Below are 24,845 nucleotides of genomic sequence, written 5' to 3' on the forward strand. Positions count from 1 at the left end.
CTTGTATTGATATATTGATATTGTCTCGATGTATTGATATTGTAATAAATTGCGTAGCGGCCTTTTGGATATTACTACAGTGGAGTTTTGACCAAAATGTAGTTTTTCTGCCTCGAATATACATTGATGCTTCTACAGTAATTCAAGGAAATACAGCTAATAAGCCGATTTCTTCCATTTATTTTTAATATTTTCGTAGTGTTTGCTTTGACACTGAAGTGTCTTTCTCTCATCTTTCTTGCTAATTAGGGCGCCATGATGTCCATTGCTTTTAAAGAAGGTTTAAAGATTCCACCGCCGGCTCTCAACGAAATCATCCTTGCCTCAAATCAGGACATTCGACAGGTATGTTCCGTACTGCAGTGTTTCCGTCTCGATGTATTGATATTGTAATAAATTGCGTAGCAGCCTTTTGGATATTACTGCAGTGGAGTTTTGACCAAAATGTAGTTTTTCTGCCTCGAATATACATTGATGCTTCTACAGTAATTCAAGGAAATACAGCTAATAAGCCGATTTCTTCCATTTATTTTTAACCAGGAGTTTGATTTTAGCTGAAGCTCTGAAAGTGAACTCTTCTTAATGTGTAAAAGTATGTGTTTTCAACAAAAACGAACGTGGTGCTGAAAAGCAGGGCTCGAAATTCGCGGTGGTCCGGTCACCCGAGGCGACCTAATTTGTCATTTGGCGGGTAATTCCTGTCACTAGGCAGCCCGGCTGGCTAGTTGAAAATAAAAAATATATATGAAGCGGGGGCGGCACGGTGGTGTAGTGGTTAGCGCTGTCGCCTCACAGCAAGAAGGTCCAGGTTTGAGCCCCGTGGCCGGCGAGGGCCTTTCTGTGCGGAGTTTGCATGTTCTCCCCGTGTCCGCGTGGGTTTCCTCCGGGTGCTCCGGTTTCCCCCACAGTCCAAAGACATGCAGGTTAGGTTAACTGGTGACTCTAAATTGACCGTAGGTGTGAATGTGAGTGTGAATGGTTGTCTGTGTCTATGTGTCAGCCCTGTGATGACCTGGCGACTTGTCCAGGGTGTACCCCGCCTTTCGCCCGTAGTCAGCTGGGATAGGCTCCAGCTTGCCTGCGACCCTGTAGAAGGATAAAGCGGCGAGAGATAATGAGATGAGATATATGAAGCGAAGATTCAGACTAGGGCTGTGCAATATATCGAATATACTCGATATATCTCCGAAAATTCTGTGTGAGATACATATAATTATTATATCGTAACTATCGAGTATTTTATGGTCATCTGCCGACTTGCGTTTGTTTCGTGTTTTTTTTAAAACCTTTCCCGGTGTTTTTCTCCCTGTCCCTCAGGCAGTAACGTGAGAGGCTGCCTAAGGGTAAAAAAAAACAATAACGTCACGCACTCTCCAACCAATCCCGGGCGACATCTCGGTGCTGAAAGGAACTTGCGGGAAGATTTCCTAGTTTCGGTTTACAGTGCCGACTCAGTTCATGCAATCGCTGGTGTTGCATAGGCTACCGTGTAAGCTCTGTCAATTTCAGCGACAAATTAAAAATGGAAGCGGACGAATTGGTTCCTAAAATAACTAGTAAGGGGTCAGTCATCCAGCGTTTTTTTTGGATATCGCGAGGAGGACGTGGAACAGCAAATGCCAGTTTGTAAAGTGTGCAAAAAAAAAAACAGTATCAAAATACTCGGGTCTTGAAATAAATGCACGTTAGTGATGAACAATGTAACTGTGTTATTTTTGACAGAAGTAAAATTCATACATGAACAAATTTTGGCGAGTTGATTTTCTGTTTGGCTCGCTACCTTGGAAGGTATGAAAAAAAATATGAATTTCGAGCCCTGAAAAGCGTACACCGATCAGCCAGAACATTATGACCACTGACAGGTGAAGAAGTGAATAACGTTGATTATCTCATTACAGTGGTACCTTTCAAGGGGTGGGATATATTAAGGAGCAAGAGAACAGTCAGTTCTTGAAGTTGACATGTTGGAAGCAGGAAAAATGGGCAAGTGTAAGGATCTGAGGACCAAATTGTGTTGGTGCAGTGACTGACTGGGTCTGATCATCTCCAAAATGGTACATCTTGTGGGGTGTTCCTGGGATGAAGGGGTTCGTACCGAACAAAAGTGGTCCAAGGAAGGAACACCGGTAAACCGGCGACAGGGTCATGGGTGTCGAAGACTCATTGAGTCGCACGGGACACGAAGGCTCGCCCATATGGTCCAATCCAGAAGAGCTACTCTAGCACAAACTGCTGAAAAAGTGAATGCTGGCTAAAACAGAAAGGTGTCACTTCTTTTTTAAGTTTTTCAGCAGTTTGTGCTACAGTAGCTTCCTGTTAGCGTGACATGTCAAGAAAGAGTTGTTGAACGTTTGTAGGTCAGATGTGTAGGTGCAATGGGCTTACCAAGTCTCATCAAATCAGTCTCATAAATTAATTAGTCATTAATTAGTGTATCTAATAGTACGGAAGCCGAGAGAGGCCCTTCATATAATCCTTTTTTTTTTTTTTATTCACCTTGTTATCCCGAGATAACGACATAATTAATTCAGGATCTCGAGAAAACGACACAACTAATTCGAGATCTCGAGGAAACAAAACCGTTATTTCGAGATCTCGAGAAAACAAAACAATTATTTCATGATCTTGAGTAAACAGCTGAGAAATGGTTCATCAGGTGCGCCAAGAGACTTGTGATATGCTGACTTTGGGGCTATTTCTCATTCTGTATAGACGCAACTTTGGTCATTAGAATGTCTGGAATAATCGATCACCTAATTAGTAGAACTGTTAAGGCCCTATAAACATAAGAATTGTGCACTAGGGATCGACCGATTATGTTTTTTTCAGGGCCGATACCGATACCGATTATTATGGAATTGGGATGCCGATAACCGATATGTGCAACCGATAAATGTAAACATGAAATTAAACATAGCACACACTGACACAGACCTTCATATCCATGAAATGTATGTTTAATTGTAAAATTGAACATGAAATTTTGTGCAGGGAGATGCCAGCAGCATTTGTACAATAAAGTCAAACATTAGTTAGAATAAAATGAGAAATAAAATAATAAAATAAATATTCACCAATAAAAAAAATCACTCTCTACTATATTACAGCTCACCATTTTCAGTGGAAAATAAATGAAAATACACTCTGGATTATTTTACACTAAGAACTAAGTAAGACTTACCAACTTCAAGTAGTTTTTAAATAACAAATCAAGTGTCGGGAGCTGCCTGCAGCATTTTTTAAAAAGTAAAATCAAACATAAAGTCGGCTATCACTCCCTATTATGTAACAACTTAACAAGTAACCATCTACATTCTAATGCTTTTAATGCCCGAGCCTAATATTCCCAATTTAGGAGGATTAGATTGTAGTGAAGGAAGCACAGTTGCTCTGCATGTTAAAAGGAGCGGCTGCTCCTTTAAGAGTCTGTTCAGAGAACGGAAGTCGGAGTGAGGGGGCGGCTTGAAACAGTTCACAGCGGTTAGCTACGCGTGTTGATTGGCTATATCGCTTGTGCCAAACAAATCAGATGTTGTGGTGGGCGGGACTGTGTTCTTGAACTCAGAGAGGCGAGTGCAGGAAAGGACGTCCAGTGACAGTCGTGTTAGGAACGAAATGGTTGCAAAAAAGCATGTTGTCGGCATATCGGTGGAAATTATGGCCGATACCGATAACCCTAAAAATGCAGAATATCGGCCCGATATATCGGCCAGGCCGATTATCGGTCGACCCCTATTGTGCACAACATGATAAAAGCATGAAACTTTCAGGGTTTGTTCTCCAGGGCATAACAATTAATTTAAGATCTGGAGGCGCTCTCAGTTTGACCTTGGAGGTCATTTAGAGGTCATCGACCCTTGTTATGTGCAATTTCAATGGACAGGATTAAAAATTGGGGCATTTTATCATACAAGTGTGACAAAAATTGTAATTACATGTGGATTTCCATTTTTCTAGGTCATGAGGGTCCATTTATAGTGATATTACACTTAGAAGTCAAGGTTAAGATGAAGGTCACTCTAAAATAGATGATGTGTTATGTCAATTTCAACAGCTTTTATGATTTTGTAGCATATTGCCAAGCAGTATATACTTTGTAATTGTAAAATGACTTCCAAATGAGTGATACAAGTGATACAGGCCTAATGTGAGTATTCTAATCATTGCAGTCTCCAGAACATGCACAAAGGGCAGTACACTTCAATTCTGCCTTTTTGCATTTGCAGTGACCACAACAGCCCTTTTTGCAACCACAATGCAAAAGCTCATAGCACGACTGTGAGGCCTCAGGTAGTGTTGTCCAAAGTGACTGCCATCCATCGTCACTGTTAACCCATCCCCAGTCTGAAGGACTTGGCAACTGGGGCCTAATAACCAAGGCAAGGTTCCATACATGAGCCTGATACATGGCTCGTTTGATGTGTTGTCTCAAAGCCAGGGCTTTGAACCGGTTCAAGGAACGAAAACCGGGAACTTTTTCTATTTCACATGGAACAGAAACGAAACCAGAAACTTTATTATTTTTTATGTTCCGGAACAGAAACGCTTATTAAAAATAATGGTAACCGGTTAATACCGGTTTTTATTTCGTTCCTCAAAGTTTCCGTAGCCTACAAATAAAAAAGTCATTCTTCTCCTGCGCAAGTTTCTATGACCCGCTGGGGTTCACTTCCTGTGTGACGTTCGCTGACTGAATGGAGAGAGCGGGAGGGTGGACTACTATCACGGCTCCACGTCTTAAATAAGAGGTAAATATTGCAGTCTATCGTTATTCAAAAACGTCAATTTCAAACACGATATCAATATATTTGTCCACGTTAATGAGAGGTTCACGAACATTAAATGATGTTAACCTCTGTTAGCCTATCAATGCATACAGGGCTTTCCATTAAGGCTCATACTAGCCAGCCATGACAAATAAGTAGCCAGCCGGGGGGGTGTTAAACACAAAATAAACTCCGCCAAGTGCGCGCACACTACTGCCTCCGCCGAATGCGTGCACGCGCACACCGCATGTTGGGGCCGCGGATCAGCGAAGTCGGCGGGGAATTTGTGGTTATTATCGGTACAAACATAGCGAATCACAACTTAAATGAGTGCGGTTCAGTTTGACGTTGTCAGTCCGTTAGATAAACATTTAATTTTATTAAAATCGAAAATTAATATTTAGAACCTGTGGGCTACAAAAATAATAGTCATTAAAGTAGCCAGCTGGACTTAATTGTGTGCCGGCTGTATGGCCGGCAGCCGGCGCTTGTGGAAAGCCCTGTATAGGGCCTGACTAGCCTTTGGTAACACACTAAACGAATTATCTTTCATTTTTGGCACTTTTTCTGTTTGTGTAGATGGGAAGACATACTGAGAATCCAAATCGCCAACATTTGAAATAATAATTGTTTTGAATTATTTCTTGTCTTATTTAATGAAGGTTGTAATAGAATTAGCCTACATTTGGCTTAAGCTGGATGAGACAGAGACATAATTTTATAGCCATTTGTTAAACAGCTGACAGGGAACGTAATTAACCATTCCGGGAACGAAATTTTTTTGTTCTAACCGGTTCGGGAACGTCTGTTTAATGGTGGAACCCCAAACCGGAAACGTTAAAATTCCGTTTCTGTTCAGAACGAACCAATAGGAAAAAAATTCTGGTTCAAAGCAGCTTGTGTAGGGGGATGTTTTCCAACGATCTTGACTTTCGTGTGAAAAGATGTTTCCGTGCCTCATTGACACCTACACATGCACTTGTTCTGTCATAAATGAGAACAACAAAGCGTTCCAGCTGTGACAAAGACAGGTCACTCAGTTCTTGTGGCATTTGCAACATTTCGTGAAAAGCCTCCGTGACTTTGCTCTCTATTGCTCCTGCTCTGCTGTCAGACAGTCGAGAGAGAATGTGTGAGAGTGAGAGAAGCACACACACTTTAGGACCCCAAGTGTGGGAACATGCCAGGCCACACCCCTTTTTGCTCACTATGCCCAACAGAAGTGCGGGAAAATAACAGCTTGCACATGGAACATGGATATGAGTGGGAGGATTCGAGGGAATAAAGCATTGCCATGATATGGCAATGAAAGTTTAAGTCATGATTTGAATATATATATATATATATATATATATATATATACATTAGTGCTGTCAAGCGATTAATGTCGCGACTGTCATAGTTAACTCGCGATTAATCGCAATTTAATTGCACATTTTTGTCACATGAAAAACCATTGTAATTCTCTTATCAGCATAAAAAAAGTGATTGGGCTTAATCACTGTTCGAACTACGGGGGTACTCGGGGGATCCGAGATCCCCTGAAACAGACATGAGATCCCTTGAAAACATGATTTGGAAAATGTTGGGGGGTCTCTAAAATATTGGCAAAATGATGTTTATTGACATAGCAATCGTGTGTAACGGGAAGCATTTGCATATCCGAAGTGAGCACGCGATGGAGATCTGCGCTCTGAGACAAGCGCAAGCACCCCCCCCCCCCCCCCAAGTGAAAAAAAGGGACCCCCCGAAAATATTGGCATAGTTCGAACACTGGTTGTACCAATGTTTTTTTTTTTTTGTTTGTTTGTTTGTTTTTTTATTGCAGAGCATAACACGTCTTGTCACAGCCACTGCAAAGTCGGGCTGGAGCCACCGATGGGAAAACGAAACCTAAGCCGAGCACCGTGGCTCTTCGGGGGAGGGCAGAGGACTCTGGCTGTGCGGGGCGTGGCATTACAGTCTAGCTGCTATCGGTTTTCTAAGCAAAGTCTCTGTTCCAAGTTCCTGGCAGTTTCAAAAGCTTATGAAAAACCTACGTCATGTCACAGAGCGTTAATCTCGCGATAAAAAAATTATCGCCATTAAAATTGAGTCAAGTTAACGCGTTAATAACGCGACATTTTTGACAGCACTAATATATATATATATATATATATATATATATATATATATATGATAAAAATAATGATTAAATTTATGTAGTTTACCTGGGTATCTATCAGTTACAGTTCATCTGCCATTTCCCAATTTTACGTTATCATCATTACGTTTTTTGTTTATTTCATTCATTTACCTCTATGGGTGTATATCTATTTGTTTATTTACTTGATTATGCCTTAATACATGCATATTTATACTTACTGTACATTTTTAGCAAAATTGCTCCCAAAAACACACCCATTTCAGCTCTCATGCATAGAAATGTCCTATTGATGACCTCAGTGACCTCTAATTGACCTCCAAGGTCAAACTGAGAGCGCCTCCAGATCTTAAATTAATTGTTATGCCCTCGAGAACAAACCCTGAAAGTTTCATGCTTTTATCATCTTGTGCACGATTCATCTGCTTATCTGCTCTACTAAATAAGGCAATATTTTGATCAGGGGTTGACACAGGGAGAGATTGCATTAAGTCTTTTAATAAGGGATAATTTCAAAATTAGTCCGCGGCACCTCCGCAGAAGACTGGCCCGGCTTCGTCTCTACCGACGGAGATACAGTGATCCAGCTGAGATCATGAAATAATTTTGTTTTCTCGAGATCACGGAATAATTGTTTTGTGTTCTCGAGATCTCGAAATAATGGTTTTGTTTTCTCGAGATCTCGAATTAGTTGTGTTGTTTTCTCGAGATCCTGAATTAATTATGTCGTTATCTCGGGATAACAAGGTGAATAAAAAAAGATTATATGAAGGGCCTCTCGCGGCTTCCGTATAATAGTTTATAGCTAAACTATTAAAATCAATCAAACCAGTCTCATGTAAAAAGGCATCAGTCTCATAAATTCATTAACAAAATGGGTGAAGGCAGTTAGAGTTCTTTTCTTGACAGACGTTGGCACTTCAGTGAATATTGCAACAATAAACAGGACACAGTTTATTCCAAAGATACCATTTATTGAAATAGCCGACAGGAATTAGCAAACTAATACTGATCAGATATAGCAACAATAGCAGCCAAGGAATAATTCAATATAAATGATGATACAATATATACAAAATATCTCATCTCATTATCTCTAGCCGCTTTATCCTTCTACAGGGTCGCAGGCAAGCTGGAGCCTATCCCAGCTGACTACGGGCGAAAGGCGGGGTACACCCTGGACAAGTCGCCAGGTCATCACAGGGCTGACACATAGACACAGACAACCATTCACACTCACATTCACACCTACGGTCAATTTAGAGTCACCAGTTAAGAATCAGTAGTGTGTATGATAATTGAGGCACTAATGGTGATCAGAAGTAATAGGGCGAGTGGATGTTAAAATTTGATAGGGAAAATCACGTGGTTATGCGTGTGTGTGGAATGCATGAGCTGTGCCAGGCCGTGCCTACAAGGAGAGCGCGCTAAAATTAAGACAAGGGAATCTGGAGTTCGAACTAGCCTCGGTTAAAAAACGAGAAAGAGTATGCACAATCTAACTAAACAGATAGTAAACAAAGTAAATCAACAACACGTGGTCTAAGACCGACTTTCATGTGAATCAAAATGCGTGCATCTAATCATAAATGAATTCAAATAAACAACACTGTTCACGTTAACTAGCTACAAGTAAAAACTAACAAACTTTGCCCAGATGCCAGCCTTACTCGTTAGCAATAGAAATGTGCCTTCTCCGGGATAGCGCAGGACACCGATCCGGGAAGAAGACGGTTTTGCTCCTTACTTGGGGTGATCGCTCTTATTAGCAATTGGAAGTGCCTTCTGTTATCCGGGATAGTGCGGGACGCAGATCCAGGAAGAAGACGGTTTTGTTCCTTCAGCTCGTCAGCTGGAGATCCTTGGTCGTCCGATGATCTGGAAGGAATCTTGTTTATAATTCGTCGACGTTGAAAAAGGGATCCGGTCGCCTTTTCTCCTTGAAATACTGCGTGGGCTGCAGTAACTAACCCGGTTCAGTTATTATTACAACTCTGAGAAGGTCAAATACATTGAACTTTGGCTGAAGTCCGGTATCAATAGCTCGTTCTTTGTTCTCTGTCGTGTGGAATCCACCAGAGAGCGGATCCACGGCCAGAGAGACAGAATTTCGGTCCCGCCGCGAGTTTAAAGCAGTTGTGACATCACTGTACCTGATATCCGGCATCGCCTCTGTCCAATACCGTTATAGGGAGTCAGAGGAAGGGGCAGAGATGGAACATGGCGTCGAGTACAGCCATTGGTGTGTTCAAACTGGTTGTGGCATGGTTACGGGCATGGCGGCCGTCCCTACAGACGTATATGGAATTGTCATTTTAAACATCAGAATTGAGCCAAACAGAACCAAGGTTAAATATCTGCATTCATTTGACTTGAATATCTTCTTTCCTCTTTGAAGTATTTTAAGGGCATCGCAGGGATACAGATTAATAACGAGAAGGACTATAGACGTGCTAGTGGAGGCCACTGGCATCGAGTTCGACTTGTTTTCTCATTAAATGTTTTCTAATGGTCGACATCATTATATTGCGATTCAAGTTGTGTTTTCTGAAACTATTGCAAGGTCCTGAAGCTAAATCACACCAAGGTCAACCAGGGCCATGAAATAAATCCGATAAAAATCTGTATTGGTGCAAATAATAATCATGCTGCTCCTGCTTCTGCTTGTGGTACGAATCTGAGATGAGAAAAAACTGTTCAACCTATCTCAAGCTCCATGCGAAAGATCTTTTGTTTAGTCCTGATAAGCACAGAAGTTTCTTTTTGTACATCTTTGGGCGTTCCGTATTGGTTGTGATCTCACTTTTATCCAGGTGCTGCATAATTTGAGCATGTGGTCAGCTACAGACAAGGTCATGACCTACGACCAGGCAAAAGCAGACGCCATCAAGGCCAAGAAGGACATGAAAATGGTACCAATTCCTACGCATTATCGTAGATGTAATAAGAGCGACACCGTTAGTGTCGACTCTTCCTGAAAGCGTATGTTTGTTTCCAGGGACCTTTCGACCTGTGCAGGAAAGTGTTCGTTTCAGGCGAAGAGACCGCCCACATGACGCTGATCGACAAGGCGGACCTTTTCTTTCATGATTACTCGCTGGCACCGCTGTTCGTCCAAGAGAACTACATCCACGTCCGGCCAGCTGCCGCAGGGTAGGACATGCACACGCAGACACAAAGCGATGTATTAAAATGTACTGTGTGCAGTTGTTTTGTAAATAAGGTTCATTGTTTATTCTCATCGTGGTGGTGTGCGGTAGGGGAAATCTGAAGAATCATCTAGTGCTGCTGAGCAAAACGGCAGACAGCATCTGCGATGGAGATTTAGTGGATAGACAGATCCGCTCTCGCCAGACCTGGTCTCTGCTACCCACACAGGTGTATACACACTTCACTTTGTCTCACCATTTCATTGTAAATGAACAACAGTTACGATTAGAGCTTTTTATTGTAAGCGAATAAGAAGAGGTGGACAAATCAATTAATTCTTGAAACCCCTGGGCAAGTGAAATGTGCTTTAATGTGCTGCCCCGCCCTGTTCCATTAAATCCTACAGATATTATTCGGTTTGCTGCATCATTATTTTTCAGCTGTGTGGTAGCCATGTATAGACCCTTTTCACTCACGTGACCTTCGTAAACGCGACCGCCATTTTGGACATGAAGAAATAACGGTTTATGGCACAGACCCTTTCGGTTCTCGCTCATCTAGCTGCTACAATGACTGCTTAGACTGCAACAATAATACCTAACACACATTTAAGTATCCGTCGTAAAGACGTGAAACTCGTCGAGTGACGAGTGTGTTCATTGATAAGCTAACACAATCTAAAAGTAGACATACCATCACACTGCCCTGGCGCTGTGTACAGTTTACCTTCTATGGCTTGTGCACTCACTATTTGCCATTACTTTCTCCAACCCAGTGTTCGAACTATGCCGATATTTTCGGGGGGTCCCTTTTTTTCCCTTGGGGGGGGGTGCTTGCGCTTGTCTCAGAGCGCGGATCTCCAAACACATGAGAAGCCTATCTTATGCACATATCACGCGGACTCCACACACGCATCACATCTGAAGTCATAACTCATCAGGGGAAATCGTGTCCGCATTGGCATATTCAAAAAACAACCTCGCGTCAACAATGATACCACACGCAAGAAAAAAAAAACAGTCAGGCTACTCAACACATCTGATCCACAGCAGCACCAAAGCATCACTGGAAATCATGTCAACAACCAATCTTCCATTTCAACACGCGTCAACAAACAAATGGCACCACAAACATGAACGAATCGGTCAGGCTACCGATTCCAAACCCACAGCAGACGAATAATTAAATGCATCTTACCTTAAAGCAGAATCGACCACAAAGGAAGTCTGTTGGCACACTTCCTTTCTACTAGTTTGTGTCCCCAACCTGGCAGCAGCAGTCGTTGTCATATCGGTTTATTTTATCTTTGATGTAAACACAACACTTCGGATATGCAAATGCTTCCCATTACACACGATTGCTATGCCAATAAACATCATTTTGCCAATATTTTAGAGACCATCCATCTTCTCCGTCGGTCAGCATCTGCCGGGATCCGATAAAATGATAAATCTTGCCTTGTGTGTTGATGGTTACTACATCCAGGTGCACAACAATATAATGGCATGATGGAAGTCTTGCTGAAAGTAAAAACTTTCTTTGATGGCTATATTCCTTTCGATGCTTCGCCGTCATTCCTCGTTGTTGGCTGTGGTAGACTACTGGTAGTTCATGTCCAAAATGGCGGCCGCGTTTGTCGTGATGTCACGTGGGAAGGGTCTATAGCAGGGATGAAAGTCTTCCGGATTTATCCGGAAAAACTCTTGAAAATCTCCGGTTTTCCAAACGGAGAAATTTATTTTTCGGATTTTTCACGTTCCTAGACGCGGCGTAATACTTCGCATCGTCCTTGCATGGGCGCGGTCCTTAAATAGCCCAAACATAGTGCACTGATTAAAGACAGGTGTTCTTTGTTAACGGCGCGCCTTCAGGTGCACGTGCTAAGGCGCGCAGGACTGACACCGTTCTGCACAAGCGCAACATAATCGCACTAGAAAGCATGTTCAAGCTGCCGGTGTAGCTGCAGTCTTTTTAGTTGCAAATTACAAGCATTTCTTCTTGTGTTAATAATTTGCCATGTCAAAACAAGCAAAACTTTCCTCCTTCTTTCGACGTGAAGAGAGGTAAGCAATTTATTATATACAGTTATGCTCATAAGTTTACATACCCTGGCAGAATCTATGATTCTTTGACCATTTTTCAGAGAATATGAATGATAACACAAAAACATCTTTTCCACTCATGCTTAGTGGTTGGGTGAAACCATTTATTGTCAAACGACTGTTTTCTCTTTTTAAATCATAATGACAACAGAAACTACCCAAATGACCCTGATCAAAAGTTCACATACCCTGGTGATTTTGGCCTGATAACATGCACAGAAGTTGACACAAATGGGTTTGAATGGCTACTAAAGGTAACATCCTCTAGCCTGGGCCCGCCTATCCTAAGCGTGACGCAACACGAAGGCCTGTTCCGAGCTTAGTCTGGCCAGGCAGGCTATCTACAGCATTTCCAAGCTCCAGAAAAATCGGGAACCAATCAACTTTGAGCATCTCCAACGGCCCTGGGTAGAGGCGTGTTCAAGGCAGTGACGTAGTAGAACTGCGACCGGAAGCCATAGATTGTTTACAGAATCTATGCCAGAAGCGCTTCATTCACATCACGAACATGGAGCAGCGGCAAGCCTTTAACACAGCGGTAGATGCTGTATTAAAAGCATTCAACGGGAAGTTCTCGTTGAAAACGGAGCAAAGAGCAGCCCTGGAGGTATTTATTGAAAGGAAGGACGTTTTCGCCTTGCTCCCGACCGGCTTCGGTAAGAGTTTAATCTACCAGTTAGCCCCGTCGCGTCGCATACGTCAGAGGAAAGAGTGATGTGATTGGTTTAAGCTTCGTCACAGCCTTTTCTGGCTTCGACCAGTAGCAAACTGAGGCATTTCAGGGAGGCGGGTCAACCACGGGCTCTGGGAAACGGTTTGGCTTAATAGCTTGGCCAGACCAAATGCTCAGAGAGCTTTGAAGTCGCGTTAGCCAGGCTAAACATCCTCACCTGTGATCTGTTTGCTTGTAATCCGTGTGTGTGCATAAAAGCTGAGTGAGTTTCTGGGATCCAGACAGACTCTTGCATCTTTCATCCAACCACTGACGATTCTGAGTCATGGGGAAAGCAAAAAATTGTCAACGGATCTACGGGAAAAGGTAGCTGAACTGTATAAAACAGGAAAGGGATACAAAAAGATATCCACAGAATTGATAATGCCAGTCAGCAGTGTTCAAACTGTGATTAACAAATGGAAAATCAGGGGCTCTGTTAAAACCAAACCACGGTCAAGTAGACCAACAAAAATTTACGCCAAACAGCCTCAAAACTTCTGGAACACGGTAATTTGGAGTGATGAGACCAAAATTGAACTTTTTGGCCACAACCATAAACGTTACATTTGGAGAGGTGTCAACAAGGCCTATGATGAAAGGAACACCATTCCTACTGTAAAGCACGGAGGTGGATCGCTGATGTTTTGGGGATGCGTGAGCTACAAAGGCACAGGAAACTTGGTCAAAGTTGAAGGAAAGATGAATGCAGCACGTTATCAGCAAATACTGGAGGCAAATTTGCACTCATCAGCCCGGAAGCTGCACATGGGACGTACTTGGACGTTCCAACATGACAACGATCCAAAACACAAGGCCAAGTCGACCTGTCATTGGCTACAGCAGAACAAAGTGAAGGTTTTGGAGCGGCCATCTCAGTCTCCTGACCTCAATATCATTGAGCCACTCTGGGGAGATCTCAAGCGCGCAGTTCATGCAAGACAGCCCAGGAATTTACAGGAACTGGAGGCTTTTTGCCAAGAAGAATGGGCAGCTTTACCATCTGAGAAAATAAAGAGCCTCATCCACAACGACCACAAAAGACTTCAGGCTGTCATTGATGTTAGAGGGGGCAATACACGGTATTAAGAACTGGGGTATGTAAACTTTTGATCAGGGTCATTTGGATGTTTTTTGTTGTCATTATGATTTAAAAATAGAAAACACAGTTGTTTATCAATAAATGGCTTCACCCAACCACTAACCATGAGTGGGGAAAAAAGTTTTTGTGTTATCATTCATATTCTCTGAAAAAAGGCCAAGAAAGCAAAAATTCTGCCAGGGTATGTAAACTTATGAGCACAACTGTATATGTTTTTTCCATCAAAGTTGCATTTTGTGGTTTCGAAGCTAAGTTTTAGTGCCGTTTCTAGAACACTTCAAGAAAACGTGGAAGAAACAGCAGTAATGGAAGAGCCGGTTTCTAAGCTACCTAAAGCTAGCAATGGTAATTATTTTTTGTTACATAATGCACTCAGGCTGCCAGCCAGTGTGTGACCCCAAAATCCTAGCTACGCCCCTGATTTACATGAGAAATTTGGTATTCATTGGTGTGTTTAAATTTACAGACAATACGAACTAATGTAAACAATTGGCTTCAACTTGCATAAACATGAATTGGAAATGCTTAGTTCACTTTAGCTTCTGCAAACGCACAACTCGACTAAAAGATTGATAAACGAGGCTCAGTGTCCCCAACATTGAAACCTGAAAGCTTTAGAAACTCTACAGACCTTTACTTTTTAACAGTACTGTTTTGGGATTTTGCTGAGTTTACCTTCAACTGTCTGATTTTTTTTTTTCAAAGTACTGAACTGTGTAGCCAGGAAAATCACCGCGTTTTCTAAATGCACTCCTGAAAATTACTCATTACCGTATTTTTCGGACTATAAGTCGCACTTTTTTTCATGGTTCGGCTGGCCATGCAACTTATACTCCGGTGCGACGTATATATGTGTGTGTTTTTTTTTTTTTTTTCCACCGCGGAATAACTGGAGCTGATGCTGAGTCTGATGACAGCCACGCAGAAGAAGAGGAAACGGCGCTTCGTCTGCCGCTGGAGTTGGCAGAGTTGTTCAGAAGCGACACCGAGGATGAGGAATTCAATGGATTTGCTGATTTGGAGTGAAATCATCAGCTTGATAAACTTGATTGACCTGTGTTTTATTATTAATGATAGGCCTATAGTTATTTAAATAAGTTATGTAGTGATTTTAGGCAGTGCTTAATTTGTGGTGGGAGGTCCCAGAACGCAGGAGGTGGGTGGGTCCGGCGACTCAAAAAAAAAAAGGCGGGGGATGGTTTACTATAACTTTACGCACATGCGCTTATTGTGTGTGTGTAAAATAATAATAATAATAATAATAATAATAATAATATCAGACATTATGATCTTAGAAAACGCTTTAGTGACAAACAGTTACAGACAGTAATATGTCGTGATATTATAAAATATTAATTTTTATTAGTCTATATATTAAATTATATATTACATTTATCTTCTAAAATAACAGACTGTACTCATCACAACCGGTTTATTTCACCATTGGAGATCAGATCACACAAGACATGAGTTAAATGACTCATTTTAAGGATTTAAGTAGGGGATTTAAAAGCGGCGGTTGTTGGTTTTTTTTTTTCACTAGACGGTTGTTTTTACTACCGTACCTGTCTTTGGAGATGATATACCTATAGCCTACTTGACCTCTGATTTGATGAAATAAAATTCGACAAAAATGAAGAATGACACTCCTCGATGATGACTACAGCTTTAATAACACAGATGAAAGAGCCATGGGGCGATAATAAGCCCTACCGGTAAAAATATTCTAAAAGCAAACTGATTAATGCATCAGTAATAGGCTACTAATATTAGTTATAATAATAATAATATAGGCTATTAGTAATAACGATCGTGATAGTATTAAAGATAGTAGTAGATATTTAAAATAATCAGACTAGGCTACTTACAGGGCAAAGGGCGTGTCATCACTGCTCAGCTGTTCGTTTATTAAATAAACAATGCAGTCGCGCAGTAACCACGCGCCGCTTATCAGATAGAATCACAGATTCTATGGATAGAATAACCCTTCAAAAAAGTGCGACTTATAGTCCGGTGTGACGTATATATGTTTTTTTCGTCTTCATAATGCATTTTTTGGCTGGTGCGACTTAAACTCTGGAGCGACGTATAGTCCGGAAAATACGGTAACTAGGGGAATTAAATTTGATATTTTTGACATGTTAATCATTAATGTACATGAAGGAAAAAGGCTTAAAAGTTATAACTTGTTTTAGTGAAAATAAGTACTAGAATGCAGGGGTTTGCGTGTTGTTATTAAAATATTTTCGGGGGACGTCCCCCCCCCCCCCCCCCCCCCCCCCCCCCAAATCTGAGGGTGTATTCAGACCAGGATAGTTCGATAGTTCACTTGCTTTGGTCCGAACCAAATGTTTTTTTTTTTTTTTTTTTCATTTTGGTGCGGTTCGCTTTCACACTGTACATTTTAGTAAGCGGACCAAAATCTGTCAACAAAGCCACGCGCCCTGAGGTCGTTCAGCTATTGGTCAGAGACGACACGCGCACAAAGCGTTAAGTTCAAAAGTAGTCACGGAGGCTTTCCGTGCTGTTATTCTTTTTAATGTCATCAAAGCTATATGTTTTTTCCAGTTTTTACTGTTTTCACAATTGTGCGATTACTATGCTGTTGTACAAGTAACTTATCAACGACGACGACAAAGGGCAAGGCGGCTACGGAGGATAGCGCTGATGAGCGCACATCATGTTGTGACAGTTCTGGCTCTTCACGCAATAGATGAATTTCTTTTTTGCGTCGCTAGTACCGCCACTTTTTGAAAGAATGTCCCTGATTTTAATGTAGGTCTGACGGAGTTTCTTCACTTTTAGCCGACATTGTTCTGGGGAGCGCGTGAACCCCTTCTCCTTCATTTTCTCACTGAATACAGCAAACACGTCGGCATTTTTGTGTGTTCTCTCCAGAAGCTCAGATACGTGGACATCTGCCCATATATCCACAAGGGTACGCGTTTCTTCCTCGGCCCACGTTTGCCCCCTACTCATTTTTTGTACTCGCCTACCACTGGTGACTGAACAACCCTTGACAACCGAAACAGTGTTTGCACTTTGCGGTGGAGTGTCAAAACTCTGTTTCCCATAATGCTCGACAAACGACGGAAGCTCCCGAGGTACAAAAAAGCAAAACTGTCGGATTAGGTCCGGTCTGCTTTCACACCTCCAAAAGATCCGCACCAGGGTTCCTTTGGTCCGGACCGAGTCCGACCTTGCAGCTCGGTCTCGGTCCGCTTGTTTGGTCCGGACCAGAGTTCGGTGGTTTGTATTCAGACCAACCCAAAAGGTCCGGACCAAGGGAAATTTGGGTCGTTTGGTCCGGACCAAACAACGTAGGTGTGAATACGCCCTTAGTTTGACTTTCAAAAGTTCAGGGATTTTTTTTTCTTTGCTCCACTTTCATGTCTAGTATAGGAAGCAGTATAGTGGCTTTTATGCTGGACTTTTTTGCTTGTTTGGTCAGTTTTTCCACATACCTGTCTGAAAAGGTCATCTGTGCGCACTAATTAATTTGCCGAGAAAAAAATAAATAAATAAATAAATAACGCGGGCGGGATTCAGAACAAAGATCACGTGCTTTATTTACAGCAGGGCTGGGCAATTATTTTTTCCATGGGGCCACATGAGAAACAAAATTTTGTGGAGGGCCGGACCAAAAGGCTGAACTAAATTCTACATAATATTAATTGTATTTCTTTATATAAAGCAGTAAATTACATTGTTTTTACAAGCTGCTAAGACTGGTAAGAGTCTGGAAAAAACCAGGTTGCCTTACAAAAAATGTCATTTATTCAATCAAATTTCCCAAAACAATGGTTAACAAAATGTGAACGTTTGTACCTTTTTTTTTCAGTCACATTCACCCCAAAACACAATAAAGACATCGCAATATTGTCTTTCTACTCCAAATATCAAGCAAGATACATCATATTATAATAATGATGCCCACATTTGTAGTCTAATCACCTCATTTGGTGTTTTTCATTTGGTAATGCCGACTCAAATTGTAGTCTTTGGACACTGCGATCCGCTCTCCGCAAACTAAACACACGGCTTCATCTCTGACTTCAGTAAATAAATACTTAGCAGTCCACGTTTTGTTGAAAGTCCTGTATTCGGCATCTACCTTTCTTCTTTTTGCGGACATTTTGGGGACTAAAGTCTTCTTGTGATCTGCTCGCAACAACGTTGATTCGGTGTAGGTATCAGATCTACAGATCGGCTCGGGCTCCGGCGCCTGCTAGTGACGTCACACTATGTGATTGGCTGGACCGTTTGAAGGATGACGTACAAGTTTGTGGTTGGTCTGGACAAATTACAGAAGTAGTTATCGCGGGATTAGGTTTCGTGGGATTTCATGTCATGCTCATGTCGTGCGCATTGCGTTTTTGTTGAACACAACTTCAAAATAAAAGCAATGCACATTCAGTCCATGCATGAGGTAAAATTAGAAAATACGTTTATTTTGTAATTTCTAATTAACCTTACGCGGGCCGGTCAGAATGAACCAAAGGGCCGGATGCGGCCCACGGGCCATAAAATGCCCAGGTCTGATTTACAGCCTACTGAGCCGTCTTCTCCGACAAACAGCTATGAATTAAAAAATAATCCGGACACGAAATCTGCTGAATAAAGGCTGTTGGTTCATCCACCCTGATAACAATCATAATTTAATCATGATCACAATTATTTATCCATAATAGATTGAGCTATCAATGAGCTTAACATCAGCTCAAGAGCTCTAAAGGATTCCTGCTTAATGCGAGTAGTGACTGGCTATATTTGTCTGCACAGGTCACAGATGGGGCAAGACCTCATTTAAAATTGTGAAATGTGGAAAGTTAGATGTGAAAATCCAAAAGGATAATTGAGTTTTGAAAAAATTAAAATTTCATTTCTCTTTGTTGGGAGGCGTAACAATACAGAGCCTCGTAGCTTTTTTCATTTGATACGAGGCTCTCGATTCAACACGCGCGTACCGAGTAATATATTCAACAGACTGCATTATAGCGCCTATATTACCTGAGCTGTAATAACCTCTGAAAAAGTGACTATCTTTATAATGACGAATGTTCTCAAGGCACTACTTATGTTTGCTGTATTGAAAATGTGCCTACAGATTTACATTTTTGTCCAATTTGAATTTTGTACATCATTACACCTTTAATATCGTATGTATTTTGCTTACTTGCGTATTTTACATATAAAAGACTGTGTGCGAAGTTTATGAAGTTTCTCTTCGAGCGGTGAACATATTTTTCAACATGAGAAGATACACTTCATGTCTTTGCGCTGCTGTGTATTGTTCTTTATATCATATGGACACATCCACCAAAAAACCCCGCAAGTTAATCAAAATTTTAATCTTGAACCGGTTCGCCATTTTGACAACGTACGTCTAGTCAGCAGGAAAACACTGGGAGTGACGTGATCGGAGTGAAATATCGGGAATTATTATACACACAGGCTGTTTTTTCCATGGAATAAAAACGTGTTCTATTCCCTTCTAGTGGGTTTATTGATGCCATGCAATATCGTTAGCATATCGCTTATCCTCCGTGTATTACGCCACTCTCCCCAATGGAGAATGAGTGTGCAGTATTGTTATAATATTGCACGCTGTCAAGCCAACACGATGTCGCATGTTGGAGCTCATACGAATATCCAATGACAAAATGTTTTTTGTCGGCCGGGAAAGAGAGAAGACGAGGCTAATCCAGTGCTACTGCCAGGATTAAGCACTAAACTGAAGATGCACTGAACACCTGAAAGGCTACCAAAACTTCCTTATATATTCTTCATGCATGTTTACAAGAGAAAAACTGGAAAAGACGCACGTTGGAGACGTAAAACGTCTGCGCTAGCGAGTAACCATGACGGTTTGTAAACAAACACAGCCACGAGATTTGTTTCGTTAAAAACGGAAGACTTTGAGACAATTTTGGCTGCCAGGTCGCACCATTGAGAGTCGCTGTCAATGTTGATTTTAAAAGTAACTAAGTAAATTACACAGGGAAAAAAATAATAATAATAATCTGCTTTGACTGTGCTAGCATTGGCCTGTGCTAAAGGCCAATTTATGCTGACAACCCAGTCCTCGCAGACGGTGTCGCAGATAGCGTCTGCGTAGCCCCCCCCACCTTCGCAGACGCTCTGCGCGCACCTCCCAAAAATTGTGACCACCGCAGAAGCCTCGCAGACAGCGTCGCAGACAAGAGGGCTCTGATTGGTCCACTCTACATCCGCTGTACACGCACTTCCGCTTCCCTATTTTCCCGGTTTGTTTTGTTTTCACGACCGGCATTTTTAAAAACACGAGCGAAGATGGAGCAGCACGAAGAGCGGTTGATCGAGGAAGTGAGGAAGTACGTACATCTATACGACTCCAGTTCTAGTCATTATAAGTAACCGGAGGATAAACACTCCACTAACCACACCCACCAACTACTCCTAGCGACTTCGCGCCCCCTTGCGTTGTGCCGGTGAATAACATCGCGCACGCCTATTATCCCCGCTCAACAATAAATTACAACTGTCTGCGAAAAGCTATCTGCGAAAGCCTTGTCGCAAGAGCATGCAGAGGCCTTAACACTACACCGGCTGGAAGGTAACTGCACTGCCGTGCTAACAGCACCGAGTCATGGGTAAGCTAGCGTCGGCCTTTGAGAATGCTGATATGAAGAGAGTGTATGTATAATAATAATAATAATAATAATAATAACTGGCTTTTTTCGTGGTCTATCAGATATATTCCATTCAGCAAGACGCGGCTTCGACTTGTTCAGTATCATGCTAGCTGAATGGAATACATCTGATACACCGCCCAAAGCCAGCCAGTATTCTTTAATTATTATACCTACAGGACACTTTTTCGATGGAATAAAAGCATGTATTCTATTCCGTTTAGCGGGTTTCATTCATTTGCTTTGTTAGCATGCAGTATTGTTAGCATATCGCTTATCCTACGTGTATTAGGCCACTCTACCCAATGGAGAATGAGCGTTGAGTATGGTTTACGATATTCCATGGTTGTCAAGACAGCATAACGTCAACCGTCACTGCGTATTACATGTAAAACTTCTGCGCTAGCGAGCGACTGTGACAGTTTGTAAACAAACATGGCCGCCAGGTTTGCTTCGTTAAATACGGAAGATTTTGAGAGAATTTTGAAAGAGAAAGACGCGTTGAACACCTGAAAGGTATCTATAATTGTTCCATCGAATGTGTGCGTATTATTTTTATTATTCAGGGATCCCAGACGTCCGCTATTTAGCGGAATTCCGCTATTTTTCTAGCCAAAGTGGTGGTGTTTTTTTTTTTTTAAATCTCTTGTATATCCGTTAAAAATATGTTTAAGTGAAATGACCAGCAGAATACATTCTGATTTGGTTTGCTTGTTTAGCGATGTTTTTTTCAGCTTCGTTTGTTCTCGTTGACATTCGGGAACACTCGGAAGTTAAATTGATGTAAATACCGCGAGACTGTACGCGATAGAACGAGAAAACAATATGGCTGCGCCCTTTTACTAGAAAATGTGTTTTAACTCCGTTCGTGCTTTTGTTTCTAATGCGTTGAACTTAATTCAATATGCAGGGCTGTGAAATTTCCGTGGATTCTGTCGCGAAAAATATCATCTTCACAAAACGTCTATTTTTGCATTAAATCATTGGGGGGGGGGTCTAGTCGGTTTTAATCGCCTTGCACGAGACCAGCGGCTCAATACAGCCGGACTCGCGGAGTTTTATGCCAGCTGAGCGTGGAACACGTCTTGACTGCGACTCAGTGCATGACAGAGCTAAAAAATAGCTATTGCGTGATCTGGCACCGCGTATGTGAATTCTGTACTTACAGGGTGTAAGATCAGACATAGTTAAGATGCCATCAAAAAGGAAAGCTAAGGAGGTGTTTGAGAGAGATGCAAAGAGGGCTAGAAAAGAACACACAGACAGACTGAAGGAAAAGATGAAAAAGAACAAGTTTGCAAAACTGAAAGAGATGGTGTTAAAGAAAAGAAAATTAAAAGACTTTCATTAGATGCTGTTTGACAGACTATGAACATTTTGTAAATAGCTTTAATAGAGGAATGCAAATACTATAGAACTAATAACTAATAGCCTTACTGAAAGATGAATTGAAAGAAATAGCTGGGAGTGATGCAAAGAGGAATAGAAGGAGCCAGAAGTAAAAGAAAAGATGTAAATAATATATTAGATAAGAAACACTCGTTTTTTTAAACTTTTGCTCTGTAGACAAGACATTCACTACGTTTACATGCACATAGAGAGAATCGAATTTCTGCCGTTGCTCGACTGAAATCGAAGTTCAAAATGCCATGTATACACCTTAATTCGGCTGAAATTGAACCGAACTTGATTTCTCGGAATCGAGCTACACGACCTAGTTTATGCGATTTCTGCCGAGCTACTTTGTGCATGTATACCCTATCGAGCTAGTTGTCGAGCTACTTCCGGAAGTGACGAGTGACGAGACCACAAGCGGGAAACACAACAGCCTCGGTCGGCATGACAACAGTAGTAGCGAGCAGCAGAAGAGGTCAGGAGGAACAAACGAAGAAGAGAAAATGGTGATATAGAGCTCTCTGAAGTGTGGGTGGAGCACAGAGGACGGCAGGACAAAGCTTCTGGTACTAATAGGCTTTTTATTGTCAGACTTTTCAGTTTAACAGCCTACTTTTATTCTTGAGAGAAAAACACACACACACATGCGCGCGCTGTATTCTAGTCCCAGGATGAGCTGTCCCCTCTGCTCTCCCTCTGCCTCCTTAAATAGGGCGCGGTTACTGTGAATACACACAAACACAGGTTAATTACCGTCAGGTGTAGTTATTCTGCCACTCACCTTCCCTGGCTCCGCCCTCCTGTCACAGACTGGCGCTTGACCACGCCCCCACTGCCACAGGCAAGCAGAAACGTGCACTTCTGGAGCAATGAGGAGACAGAGTTCATGCTCATTCAGCTTAAGGAGTTGAATATATTAAAATTCATGGACGGGAGAAAAACGCGCAATGGAGAACACGGAACTGATAACTTTTGCCGCTTTTCCACTACAAACGCGGCTGAGCCGTGCCGTGCCGAGTCGAGCTGAGTCGGGCTGAGCGGGGCTATTGAAGTTGCATTTCGACTACAACCGCGCTGAACCGTGCTGGCTGGAAGTGGGTGGACACATTGGGTGGAGTTAGCGAAAGTGGGTGGACGTCACGTGATGTCGTTAAGCAGCGCAAACAGTGACATCAGTGACAGTGGCGGAACAAGTCAGAGCCGGGCCGGGGGCGGGGCAAATGACCGGGCCCTTTATTAAAGCTTATCATAACATCATTTTAGGCTACAAAATGTCCGCAACTGCGGTGTTTACCAATTTCAACACTACCGGGTGCAACTATGTTATTTAGTACATCAAGTCCTTCAAACGAACATGTAACTCAGAAACAAAAAACATTAGGATACTGTACATGGCTCATAATAAAACATCAATAGCCTATACTGCGCACATTATTTGAAGGGCATACGAATGAGCGCTCAGAGTGGTGACAGGAAGAGTCAGAAATAAAAGGAGGGCGGTGCAAACCTCACTGAATGCACTGTGTTTACCAATTTCAACACTACGGGGTGCAACTATGTTATTTTGTACATTAAGTCCTTCAAACGAACATGTAACTCAGAAACAAAAAAACATTAGGCGACATACTGTACATGGCTCATAATAAAACATCAATAGCCTACTGCGCGCATTATTTGAAGGGCATACGGCGAGCCTTGCGCTCCGTGAACTCGTCCACGATGCTCTGTATGTCACTGATTCAGTGATCTTTTAAGCGGTAGTCTCACGACCCGAATAGTAAACAATAAACATGGAGGACATGGAGTCGTTAGTGTTGCTGGTCTTGGTGCTGTGGCTTGTTGTCACCGACAACACCAACAGATACTGGCAAGAGCGTATAGATGAGGCGAGGCGCATAAGGCTTCAGAAATTCTCGTAATTCATAATTATTCTTCTTCCGGGTTTGCCGTGTTTACAGATCCCAGCGCGCTCGCGGGGCGTGTGTGGGCATGTGAGGACACTCCTCCTCACCAATCAGTGCACAGGGGAGTGTCTGCTCACGCCTCCAGCCTCAGTCGGCTCGCTTTGGCTCGCTTCAGCCCCACTCCAAAACGGTGCGAGTTTTAGGGGCTAAGCAGGGCTGAAACGAGCTGAGTCGTGCTGGTTTTTGGTAGTCGAAACGCGAGCCGTGTCGGGCTGAAGTGAGCTGAAGCGAGCTGAAGTGAGCTGAAAAAGGGTAGTGGAAAAGGGCCATTTGTTTACACTCTTGAATAGCTCTTCTTCATGACGACAACCGGAAGTGTACCAACACGATGGGGCGTGTTGCGCCACCTGTGGCTCGGGTGCACAATGCACCTCACACAATAGCCCGATTTCAGTTGTGGGCATGTAGGATTGGATTTCTCTGGCACCCTGCTGGGACCTTCAGCTCGATTACCGACAGCAGCTCGATTTGGATGTGCATGTAAACGTAGTCACTGTGACAGATTCTTGGAAAAAGCCAGGACATAATACAAGAATTAAGTGTAATCTGGAAGACAACAGGTATCTCTCACTTAAATATTGAGCATGATTTTTCACAAAGTCATTTTGAAAGGCCCATCAAAGTTTTCTTTTATTAACATTTCTTTAAATTGTTATTTACACTTTTTTTAAAACTTTTTTGATTAAGAGATAAAATACATAGGCACTTATTAGATATTTCAAGGTATTTTACATGGATCTTTCATTTTAAAAGAGAAAACTGTTGATAGGTATTTTATATGGCAAAATGAAGACCAAGACTAGTCAAATATTTACTTGTTGAGATCAATTTTTTACTTGC

The 24,845-nt window shown here is 42.1% G+C and overlaps 1 protein-coding gene across 1 annotated transcript in view; it reads left to right on the forward strand.

The window, feature by feature from the left end:
* rfc1 (replication factor C (activator 1) 1) overlaps positions 1-24,845 on the forward strand; it is a 121,225-nt gene that overhangs the window by 70,833 nt on the left and 25,547 nt on the right. The window contains exons 17-20 of the mRNA XM_060916518.1: positions 250-345; positions 9,723-9,821; positions 9,908-10,062; positions 10,170-10,287. Coding sequence (XP_060772501.1) covers positions 250-345; positions 9,723-9,821; positions 9,908-10,062; positions 10,170-10,287 — 468 coding nt within the window. The remainder of the gene's footprint in view (positions 1-249; positions 346-9,722; positions 9,822-9,907; positions 10,063-10,169; positions 10,288-24,845) is intronic.

This window comes from Neoarius graeffei, chromosome 3 (genome assembly GCF_027579695.1).
Source record: "Neoarius graeffei isolate fNeoGra1 chromosome 3, fNeoGra1.pri, whole genome shotgun sequence".
Classification (NCBI taxonomy): domain Eukaryota; kingdom Metazoa; phylum Chordata; class Actinopteri; order Siluriformes; family Ariidae; genus Neoarius; species Neoarius graeffei.